General features: G+C 37.1%; 1 protein-coding gene across 6 annotated transcripts in view; it reads right to left on the reverse strand.

The window, feature by feature from the left end:
• Positions 1 to 798: 798 nt before the first annotated feature.
• The window catches only part of plxnb2a.1 (plexin b2a, tandem duplicate 1), a 232,899-nt gene continuing 221,550 nt past the window's right edge, over positions 799 to 12,147 (reverse strand). For all 6 annotated transcript variants that reach the window (XM_041977968.1, XM_041977965.1, XM_041977966.1 and 3 more), the window contains 9 exons: positions 10,788 to 10,888; positions 8,555 to 8,636; positions 7,251 to 7,402; positions 7,003 to 7,163; positions 4,656 to 4,803; positions 4,247 to 4,311; positions 3,958 to 4,033; positions 3,056 to 3,130; positions 799 to 1,776 (listed from right to left, as the gene is read on the reverse strand). In XM_041977968.1, coding sequence (XP_041833902.1) covers positions 1,672 to 1,776; positions 3,056 to 3,130; positions 3,958 to 4,033; positions 4,247 to 4,311; positions 4,656 to 4,803; positions 7,003 to 7,163; positions 7,251 to 7,402; positions 8,555 to 8,636; positions 10,788 to 10,888 — 965 coding nt within the window. In that variant the 3' untranslated portion in view covers positions 799 to 1,671. The remainder of the gene's footprint in view (positions 1,777 to 3,055; positions 3,131 to 3,957; positions 4,034 to 4,246; positions 4,312 to 4,655; positions 4,804 to 7,002; positions 7,164 to 7,250; positions 7,403 to 8,554; positions 8,637 to 10,787; positions 10,889 to 12,147) is intronic.

The following is a 12,147-nucleotide window of genomic DNA, read 5'->3' on the forward strand; positions in this document are numbered from 1 at the left end:
GGAAAAAAACAGGAAAATCTTTGAGGAAAAAAACAAACTAAAACAAAAGATTTATCAGAAATTGTGCTTTTGTCTGTAATGAGGCTGGTTGTTCTGGTCCAGTTTTTGCAGAATCTCTTGCAAAAAGCATCTGAGCTGATCAGGAAATGCAGCAGCACCATCTGGACTGGGAGTTTAAACTAGAGACAAAGACCAGACATGGCCTCCATTGCTTTACTTTTCTCTTGTAAGTCAGGGACTTTAATCTTTGTGGTATTTTCTAGCAAACATCTGACTTTATTCCAGAGGTTTATTTTCCCTCTTTAGGCCCTTATATCCTGTCGCAGGTTTAACTCTGACATGAATCTTTAAGGCATTTGAAGTTTTCCATTCGGTTTAATACAGCGGATGATAATTGATGTTGATGTGATGACCAGATTTTTGGCTTTGGGAGTTAAGGGGTTTTAATCCACAGAGATAAAGAAAACTAGTGGGATGCTCCAAGAACTCATGATATAATCATCCAGCTGACTTTAATCGGGATTCAGTTTGTCTCAAATATTTTCCAGCCTTTTTATTTTAAGCCACTTTGAAGGATGCATAGAAAACCTTCCTTCAGAAGACATTTAAGTCAGTTAATCTCTAAACTGTTAAACAGTAAAACTAAACAAACGCAGCAGTTTACAGATGTGGAAAAGCAGTGTCATGATGCAGATAATGATAAAAAAAAATCTAAAGTAAAAGTGGTTGTTTAGATCACATGATTAGGCAGTGGTGATTTTTAAAGCTGTATATTTTCTTTCACACGTCAGTGCGGGACATGATGCAGACCGCCGCAATGAAGACGCCGCCAAAGCATAAAAACTAAGATACGGTTCACGCTGCGTAAAGGATGTGCAGAAAATAATAACATTAAACATACTGCAGCTTGTCTGATACAAACAGCAGCGTTTGGCCGTGATACAAGAAGAATCTGTTGATTTCTTTTAAATACGAACTCCTCGTACCCTGAACTCACCGTTCTTTGTTCAACCATGACACAAGGCAGTGGTGTGTACCGTAGTGGGTTGGTGATTTTTTCTTATTATTAAGCATCGTCTTCTACTGCTGAGAAGACATCAAAGTTCTTGATTAATGTGTTGTGTGAGGCAGAAAACTGACCTCAGATCAGGAAAAAGAAGCAAATTTTGCTTGATAACCACAGTTTGGTAACTTGAAAGTGGTCATAAAGAGTCCTGGAGGAGCTGTACTTCCAACACAAACTTCTAAAAAAAAAAAAAAAAAAAAGCTGAGTACCTAAATAAAAATATTTGTCTGATTACTTCACTTCTATTCTTCAGATTTCCCAACGTTTTGAATCCTCATTTGTCATGTGGCACTTTTAACTTGGTTCTCGCAGCCCAGAGAAGCCAAACAAAGCAGAATCCCATCGCCTTAGCTACCTTTAGAAAAATAACTTTGAATTCCCAGAACTCCATGTTTCTTCCCTCCATGCTGTTTGTTTTGGGATGCTGGCTGAGAGTTCGCCTTACAAGTGAAGAAGAAATCAGCGCTTTACTTTCCGTCCGTCCTCCACAGCTGCTTTCACTTCAGTCTTTTCATGGTTAAATGTTCAGCAGAGTCCTCGAGCTCGTCTTCCTTTCAGTCCTCACCTGGAAAACGCCACCTGTAAGCTCCTCCCCCTCCGTGAGGTCAGAGGTCGGTGACTTTGTTCTCCAGGGCCGCGGCGACCTGTTGCAGGCGGAGGGTGAGCTGCTTGTTCTGGGCGGCGGGGTCCTCGTCCAGCGACTGGATGATCTGAGGAATGGAGAAAAAAAAACTGTTTTATTGAACAGATGAAAACGTTTTATTTGAGGCTTTTTAAACCGGACGACACGTCCACAGGATGCAGCGAGATCATTAATGATTAAATCATCGATGAGGGTGACGGCCATCAGTCTGTCAATTTAATCCAAACTTGGAAAAAAATATGGGAACTCAAGATTTCTGTTACTTTCATCCAAATATTGTATACAGGTGAAAAAAGATAATTATGTAAATTACAGAGAAATGTTCATAATTTAGCTTCATGATGACTACATTTTATTTTATTCCATTATTTGAGTGTAAGTTTGATTTAGTTGAATTATATTGTATTTTATCTTGATCCAAAATAATTTCATTGTGAGGTTATTTAAAAAAAGAATTTAAATAATTTCTATTTTAAAATTTGGTTTATTTTATTGTTTTACTTTAAAGTCTATTACTTTATATTTTATTTTAACTAAAATGTTTTTATTTAAATATTTTATTTTAGTTAGATTTTATTTTTGTTTTATTTTGATTTAAATTAATTTGCTTTTAAATAAATTAATTTAAATATTGGTTTGTTTGCATTATTTGAGTTTTATTTTGTTTCATTTTATTTTATTTCACAATCCTCATATTTAAAGGATGTTTTCTATATTTCTTTTCTATTATCACTACTTTTTATTCCTAAAAACAACCTCAAATCTGACTCTTTCTGGACTTTTTCTGATTTATGAAGTGATTAAAAACACAGCCTAAATATTAAAAAGAAGTTATAAAAAATGGACACATTTGTCTTTGTAATGTTCAGATAAATAAAACCTTACTTGCATACATTAACATAAATGTATAATAACAATCATTTTAATGTCAGTAATCAAGTAAATTTAATTTCATTATGATGTGTAATAAAGATTTGACTGTCTGCTTATTGTTATAAATCTTCACAGTTAACTTCCAACTACATTAAAGTCTTTTTTGTGCCGCAGGTTTTGTCTCTAAAGGTGGAACAAATCCCACCTGCCCACCTCCACCTGTCCTTTCTGACGAGGTCAACAACCCAACCTCATGTCTCACACTATGTCCAATAATTAAATAAGAATCACATCCAAAAGCTGAAAGTTAAATGTTCTATCTGTGATCTCTCATTGTTCAACATCTGATCCCTTTGGAGGATAATACAGCCCATTTAATGATTTAAAAATCAGAAACATGACACCAAAAATAATAAAGCAGCTGGTATGACTGAGCTGTAAGAAGAAAGCTTTTAAACAACGGTATTTCTCACCACGTCGTAGTACTTGCTGGCGAACTGGTACAGCTGATGTAAGGCCACCTGGGTGTTCAGCTTGTCAGTGTGTTCCTACAAACAATGAAGAAGCATCAGGTTAAATATGAGCTCAAATCCTCCATAGACGCGTTAGTTTGGGTGAGAAAAGGAAGTTTATAGAGAAAAGTGGACCAAGAAAACAGGCAATTTAGTGAGGAATGGACGGCAGAGTAATCTAAGGATTAATATTCAAATTTGTGTTATAAATTCAGACCTCTGAATCTGAAATCTCCCATGTGAGTATAATGAAAACCACCCACCCCGCCAGTGTCTGACCATGTCCTGGGGATTTTTGAAAAACAAAACGAGAACAGCTTCAGGTATAAACTAAGCCACACGATAACCCCATGATGAAAGAAAATGAACCCCTGCAAGGTGTTGCGCTTTAGATGAAAATATGTGCGTAACTTCTCCATACAGACGTTAAAACTACCGTCTGGATGTTGAAGACGTTTCTAAGGGAAAATTTTTACTGTAGAATGGTAAAACTAGTTATTTTTCTCATAATTTAAGTTCAGGTGAAATCTTACTGGATGGTAAAACAGCTCCCCCTGCTGACATAAACTGGTATCTGTGTTAAATTTCATCTATAGTCAGAAAACGTCTACAGTCCTTCAGCTATTTTTTACTTTTAAGATAATTTCACAATAATTTAAATTTAACTTTTCAATCATTAATTTAATATATTTTACCATAATATTAAAGTTATAATAAAAGTCACAATAGACTGCAATTGTTACGGTCAAGCGGGAGCCACACAGTCATGTTTTTAGCTTAAAATCTAACACTGTGGGTTACTTAAGGCCTTTTAAAGGTTCCTCTTTTAATGCACAAATTTTTTTATAAATTGATGCACCTACCCTGGACACCTCAGCAAGGTGTGTGTTCATGTCCTGGTCACTGACTGGAACCATCTGTCTGATGCCCCTGTAGTAACTGTAACACAGTCAAAACAACCGGTTCTGTTATTTATGAGGTGTTTATGGGTATTTGTGTCACAGTAGATTACTTTCCAGACTTTGACAAGCAAACATTAAACACGTGTACTGGTCAATCTGCTCAACATATCCATTATTTGCCAAGTTGCCCAGCTGTTCTACCAAAACACTGTAACATCTGTTCATTGAACATGCAGTTCTGTAAACTCACTCGTCCACCATCTTCTTGTACGTGGAAATCTCTTTTGCATAGAGAAGCTTGTTGCTGGGAGACTCCTGCAGTCACAAGGAGAAAAGACAAACACATGAAACATCTTTTGGTATAAAAGGCTTCTTAGAGCTATTTTCTAAGATGTTCCTGCTTTGTAAATCATCATCGGTCTGTGATGTTCAGGGTTTAATTAAGCCTGCCTCCTCGTCTGCAGAAGACACCTGAATATATTAGAAGATGTACGGTGTCTTATTTAAAGCGAGATACTGTTGTTAAATGACTTTTACTGGCTTTATCTCACCAGCTGCTTCCTGACGACTTATAATTACATAAAATAGTTCGGTCAGTCTGAACGGACTTGCAGACTTGGACCACGAACGAGACCGTTACACAATTTGTGTGGACTGACTCTGCTGAGTTTGTGCTCCGTCTTGGTGCAGGCGTCCATGAAGGTCTGAGAGATGACGTGCAGCGAAGCGTCCACCACCTCCGAAACGTGGACATCGAAGATAAAGTGAGGGTTTCTCAGGATGTTCACCCAATACCTCATAGGCAAGCTGCAGACACACAAATAAAAGAGACTTGTTAAAGATCAGTGTGGTATGGCCGAGGGGAAATCACTGCAGCGGGTCATAAAGACAGTCGAGAGGGTCATCAGCACTGATCTCCTCTCCATGGACGCTGCATACATCCAGTGCTGGCAGGGGAAAGCACAGAGCATCCTTAGGGACTGTGTTTGTGTGCATTTGCTCAGTAATCTTAGCTGTTTTGTATTTATTACAATGGTTAATGTCGACCTTTCTTTTTCAGCTCTGTTGTGTCTTGTTTTTGGTTTAATTTCATCACAGTGGTTTTATATGTCTGTTTTATTCCTCTCTTTTTCTTTCTTTTCTTTCTAGATCGTTTAAGTTCAGTATCTCAGGCTGATGTGTTCTGGTTCTCATATCAGATGTTTTGAGTCCTGTTTGGTTAATTTTATTTGGTTTTTTGTGTTGCATCCATTTGGATAGCTGTCCATTTTTGGCCTGTCAATCAATCCGTCCACTGGCTGCTAAGAACGTGTAGAAAATCCTGTTTTCTGTTTGTGCCTCCATCTTGTTGGCTTAATCAGTTTGGTCATTTATATTTGTATTTGTTGTCATTCGTTGATTGTTTTGCATTTTTCTGCTGTGTAATTTTAATATTTCTCTTCTGGTTTTTATTTTTTCTTGTCAAGCTTTTGTGGATGTTTTTACTGGTTGTTTTTTCTCTGATCGTGTTTAACTTTGGTTATTTTGCCTCTTTAGTCATCTGGGATTTTTATTGTTGTGCATCTCTATTTTGCTTCACATTTCTTTGTGGTCTTTTTGTGTTTGTGGTCATTTGCTGACTGATTTTAGTCTTATTTGCATTCCTTTCATTTGGTTGATCTTTGGTCAGTTGTGTTTCATTTAAGTTATTTTGTTTAATTTAATTTTTATTGATTTGACTTTATCAGCTGTATATTCAGGAATAAACTAAAGGGCTGTTTAAACCAGTTTTCAAACAGCACGCTATGATAACATCAGCTCAACATGCAAACAGTCTCTGGATCAACTTCCATTATTCTAAAAAAGACTCAGCTCATTGAGGTAATTTTTCTCATGCCATTAATATAAGCTAAATGTGTAGGCCAAGATACTAAAACTTAACTGCAGTAATAATGTGGACATTCAGTTTCAGACTTTTAATAACCTGCTGATGCATCATTTTCTTCCCTCCTTCCTCCAACCCTTCATCTCCTCCTCTACACTGATCCAGTGTCAATAATTCACCACAACTAATGAATATTTCATTGTCGGACGTGTTAGTGTGTGTTTCTGATGACTGACAGGCTCAACTCAAGGCCAGTTTATCTCTCATACTTCTCCTTTTTCTCGTCTCTGCTCAGTCATCATTTATCTGACCTGATAACAGCCTGCCAATTAAATCAGCCTTTCATGTGGTCTGTTGCCTAGTTTAGCAGCAATGAGGACATAATTACACTCCAGTAGAGCTGATTAGATATAAAACACACACACACACACAGTTTGTGAAGCAGGATAATTATTTCTCTTAGCAGGTTGGATCTCCAGCTGAGATTCAGAGGAGCTTTGAAGAGAAGCTGGCAGACGTTGAATCAGTTAAAGAGTCACAAATCAGACGGTTTCAGGCGTTTCCTGACAGGATGATCCACGTGAAGCCGCCTCACTCACGCCAAGAGTTTCAATTTAACTTACAGATTCGTTGTTTACCCTCCGGGAAATCTGACTTCAAGAAATAACCAAAAATGGATGATTTAATTGATCAGTTTTTCCAAGCTAAAGTTAGTTTTGAAGCAGAGGATTATGTCTTATATCTGTCCCAAAATTACTTTTACAGGACTTCTGATGTCAGTGTTCTAAAACTGAATGAGTAAAGGAACTAGGCAATCCAATCTGATATGTAAGAAGCTTTTTATTTAACTTATTTTCTTTAGCTTGTATTAATTTTCCTCTTTTCTTTTGCACCTTGCTGTAATGCTTTTGATGTCTCATATGAAGCACTGTGAGCTGTCCTTTACATGAAATGAGCTTTATAAATAAAGCTGCCTTTCCATTAGAGTAAATACTTTATGTATAACAGTTTAACAGAAGTTATGAATAAAATTAACTTGATTTGTGGATAAAAATCTATTTTTTGTAATGTGACACACATAATATATCAAAGAAGGCTTTTTTTTCCCTTTCCTTCTCCATCGTGTGTGTATTGTTGCACACCTGTTGGTCTTCCAGATGTGCAGTGTCTCCTCATCCACGTTTTCATGTCTTTGCGCCTGTTCGTCCAAGAAGTCAAAGAAATATTTGACGGCGGGAGGGACGACGGAACTCGAACACAACACGCTCCGGAAGAAATCATCCACGAACTGCTGCAAAGTGCCCTGTTACAAAAACACACACATAAAATCCAAGAAAATAAGAGGCTGTGAAACAGAAAGATGGTGTAAATTCTGGGTCTGCATGTGCACCTTGACAGACAGCAGCCGGGTCAGGTAGATCTCTGTGATGGCCTTGGTCATGGCTTTGTCCTTCATGCTGCCTCTCTTTGACTTCACCTCATCGATTTCATCCGCTGGCCTCACCAGGTGGTAGGTGTTGTCGTCCTCCAGCAGCGCGTTCTCTGAACATGACAAACCAACACTTGACACTTCTGATTGTGGCTCTGTCGTGTTTTCACAGCTTCATACAGACATGGGAATCAAAAGATGTGAAGTCCTGACGTGCGAGAGCACGGATATGTACACGTGGATGCTGCGTCTGGTTGCCGTGACGCTGTGACGAACTCTGCTTGTGTTGAAAATGTCAGATTTCTATGCTATGTTCAAATGTTTTAAACATTCATTTAAATACATTTTAACTAATAATAACAGTCCTAACAACACTTAGGTACCTATAATGTTTCTGAAAGGACCTCTACAAACAACAATATCTGTAACTCTAGTTAGATAGAAATAATAGAGTCTAAATGGAACTTTGTGTGTCATCTTAAATCTTGTAATAAACTTTTGGTGTTTGTTTATTTACTAAATCTTTTTTTTTTATGGTTCACCTCTTGTGTAAACATGCAGCATAGATATTAACTGTTATTAGTTTACTAGAAAACATTATTACACTACATTTATTTACAAAATAAACAGGTATAAAAAGTAATTTATAAGCCCTACAAATAAAGACTTTCATATAAAGCCAAGTTTTATTTTTTAAACACAAAGGTATATTTTTGAGAAAAATAAAACTGTTTAATAATCAGTTAAAAATTCAGTTTTGTTGTTTTAGTTGTGGATGTACACCTGCCTTCATAGACCTTCATGCATTAGGAGGCGGAGCTTCACCACATCAATATGACCATCACCATTATTATTACTATTACACTTGTTACTATTATCATAAAATAAATATGTAAATATTATATTACCACAATCAATAAGAAATTAAACTTTTATTTTGTACTATTATTCTTATTATTTTGTTTAGTTATCAGACTTGCCAGTTCACATACGTGCACGGTACCATGTTTGCTTGGAATAATGAAAAAGTGCATCTACATGTAAATATCAGGGACTGTATCTCGGTTGGCGTGAAGGTGGAAACAGCTGAAACACCTTCGTTTGGATTTTCTTATGTCAGAGACTTAAAACTGTCATAAAACTGATGTTTTCTGCTTCATTTCTGGACTTTAAAACCAGATGAAGCAACAAATGGAGCATTTTATTCAGTTTTGTTAGACTGGACTGTCAGACATGTGTGTGTGTGTGTGTGTGTGTGCTCATACTCTCATCATGGCAGTCCTGGTGCTGGTGGAAAGACTGTGTGTGTAAAACTGTGGACAGAACCAACGTGGCGTTATCTCGAACCTGCAAGACGACAAACAATCAGAGAGAAAAGTGTGAATAAATCCTGAATCTTTGCAGCTGAACTCTGTTTTTAACAGGAAAATCAGACTTTGACTTGATTATGTTCCTCAAATGTCAGGAGAGTCTGGACTGGAGGAGTGATTTATTTTCTGTTGGTTTTCCTGCAGCATGAGGACGAATCTCGAGTGGCTCGACATTTTGCTTGTTTCTGAGCAGAAAGAAAAGGTCTCGACTCCACACAGAAACAAAGCTGATTAAAAACATCCAGAATAAGCAGCAGGATCATAAATCTCATCCGACTCGCTGCAGTAAACCTGAAGATGAGCTGAAGGCCAAGATTGTTTTAGTTGATTAGATGAAAGCAGCAAGTCTAGAGAGAGTTGACACCGGCTCTTCATGGAAACAAACATGGACACCTGATCGATTGGTGCTGATATTTGTGCTGTAAAAGCTAAGAACGAAGATGGGAGCTCAGGATCAGGCTGTTCCTGGATGGATCCTGAGTAAATGGAGACTTATTATTAGACTTATTAACTTCAGATGAAGCTGTTTGTTTAATGAGTTTTTATTCATCCCACCCTGTTTTCTCTGGAGAAGACTTTGCTTAACCTCTTCTTGACCTAAGAGTTTTGTTCAGTACAGAAAATCTTTGCACATGCTAGGAACTCGTGCAAGCATTGGCATCCAAACTAAACACAGTTTAAATACAGTGTAGAGCTTCTGCTAATTTCTCCACTTCAAGTAAACCTCTAGACTGTTTCATCACTGTGGGACAAAGACTAGGAGCTAGCAGCCAAAACCATAAATCATGTCTTATTTTTGCTGTATTGTGGTAAAAAGTTTTATTCCAGCTTTTAAAATCTCTGCTAATGTGCTCTCCTATGACTCTGCCTTTCTTTTAAATGAGGGCCTGGCAGTTTCCATGGAGATGAAGAGGATTTATTTTAAAATATTCTCTGTTCCTATCATCCATTATCTTGGGCTTCACTTCTTTCTGGATCCTTATGGTGTGTCTTTTTATTTTTACTTTATTTGTACTGGGGTGATTTTTCAGAACATGATAAAGACCAAGAACCCATACAAGGAAAAATATAAATGGGTAAACAAATAAAAATAATGGGGTTTCGGGGGGTGTCATCCAGGGCTCAGTACAACTTCTTAAAGTTAAATGGTTCACTTGACCTTATATTCTGCATTTTCTGGCATTTAAATATGCATATACATGTACAGAGATCCCTACAGTATACACATATACACACACATTTAAATGTATATGCACCACACACATACATAGACCCTTTTACATACTGATGTACAAGGTTACCCAAGTGTCTATTCAGCTCAAAAAGGAGGTAAGTCCAGTTGAGCCAAGAGACAAGCTTGGGCAAATTTAAATCAAGAAAATGCACGTTTGCCAGCAAATTATTCAGTTTGTTTGAATTTGTGAAGCAAAATTGTCTAAAGATTGGGATGATTTTGCAACTGATTCCAAGGAGAGTGCAGTTAAATTTCCCTGAATCAATATGTTGGGGGTGGAACAAAGAAAGATCTCCTTAGAAAAAGAATAAGGACTTGCTGTAACTTTTTGAAGAGACAGAAGTCTGCAGATAAATTATTGTCTCTGATGTAAACAGTCTAATTATTTCTATTTTTGCAGGGTCTAGTCTGAACTCTAATGACACATTTTGAAATAAATTTAAAAATGTTGTATAATTTTCTCACTTGAAGCGACTTGTTGCTGGAAATCTGATCCCAGGTTCACACACATCTGCCTCATTAAATGATTTTCCTTCTCATCTGAACTTTAGGTTTAAGTATTGAGGGCGTCCACTTCTTTGCAGACTTTAAATCCTTTTGAGATTTTTCTAATTTCTTCTATTGAACTGTTTAAATCTCTGCACCGTGGTGAAGAAACTAGTCTCCGTATTTAGTGAATTAAGCTTGATTAAGTCGTATTTGGATGGGATCAGCTGAGCAGCAGGAGGTGCTGCTCTGTAATTTATCTGCTGTTCTGGGAAGCGACGGGGATTTACAGGATGTAACATATGTGGATACTCAGCAGGAGATGTGCTAAGTGGTGTGTTCGGGTAACTTTTTTAGCAATTTCTTTGTTTTTCACTAGATAAAGAAGGTCTTCAGACATGGACGTACATTGTAATGAGCCAAGGTGTTGAGTCTCTTCCAGCGTCCCTCTTTCTGGGATGTGAGGTCAAGATCGGACAGGATCTGACCTGTGGAGCCGGGGCGCCACTCTGTGGATGGATAAGGAAATAAAATTTAATTCTATTAGTAAATTATGGGAATGAAAAAAGTAATGTTTTTCTTTTAAGATGAACAGCCTGGTTTAGCTACTTTTACTCTTGCACCTATTAACCAAATCCCCACCTATCCATTCCCGTCCCTGAACAGTTGTTTATTTATCTTTTTACAAATATAATACACTAATTTGTTTGGTGAGTGACTTGGCTGCTGAAAAACCGCAATTCTTCTCTGGGATTAACCAAAACGCTCCTCATTTTTCTGTTGATGCCTCTGTATGTGGATACTTTAATCCATGCAAGATGCAAGAGATTAGCCTTCACCGAAGAGAAAAGATTGCAGTCCACAACAAAAATCCCTGCGTTTTCATAAAAGGAACTAAAAATCCATTGTTATATCCTTGCAAAAAAAATCAAATTTTTGCTCTGATTTAACAAACATCTGCAACCATGAAATTGTCCAGAGGGGCTGCATGACGGAACAAAGATGTCCAAAACATTCATTAGGAGCTTCTTGCAGAGTTTACTCACCAAGCCACAGTATTTATAGTAGTAAGAAGTCTGAAAGAATCAGCGAATGCACCAATATGGCAGCAAATAACCAGGGGAATTTACAGTGAAAAACATTCACCTTTATTGCTTTTTCTTGCTTGATGATATTTAACATAAATTTGAGTGCATAAAAAAACTGATACCAACACAAAAGGTCTCAAAGTCGATTTCAGTAGCCGAATATTTGGACATTTGTTTTACAGACTATAAAGGCAAATTAATCTGTTGGTATCTCTGCTTCTGTTAACTTCTCCAACTACAATAAATAATCGGGACAGTTCTAGTCTGCTAAACTAAAACTGTCATGAGTGTGTTTCATGGAGGAAATCTACATGACACACACCCTGGAAATGTCTCTGTTCCAGCAGCAAACTCCAACATGGCTGCCTTGAGCATAAAATATGGTGAAATCTGCACTTTTTCACTGTTTATTTGCAGTTGTCTGTTTGATGTCTCACAAAAAGAATCACTTTCACATAGTTTGACTACAATTAAATTATTGTGATGTCAATAGAAAGCTTGGAAAAAAAAACTTACTTATCTTCTGTATATTTTTTAATACAAAAGAAAAAAAAATCCATCTATTTATCTATGTCAGCCTCCACCAGAGTAATATGACATTTGGGTTGACAAAGACCTGGTGTGGATGAGAGTGGGACTATTTTCTTCAAACATGTGTTTAGATGAGGCTGAAAATCTTT

This window comes from Melanotaenia boesemani, chromosome 23, assembly GCF_017639745.1.
Source record: "Melanotaenia boesemani isolate fMelBoe1 chromosome 23, fMelBoe1.pri, whole genome shotgun sequence".
In the NCBI taxonomy this organism is placed as follows: Eukaryota; Metazoa; Chordata; class Actinopteri; order Atheriniformes; family Melanotaeniidae; genus Melanotaenia; species Melanotaenia boesemani.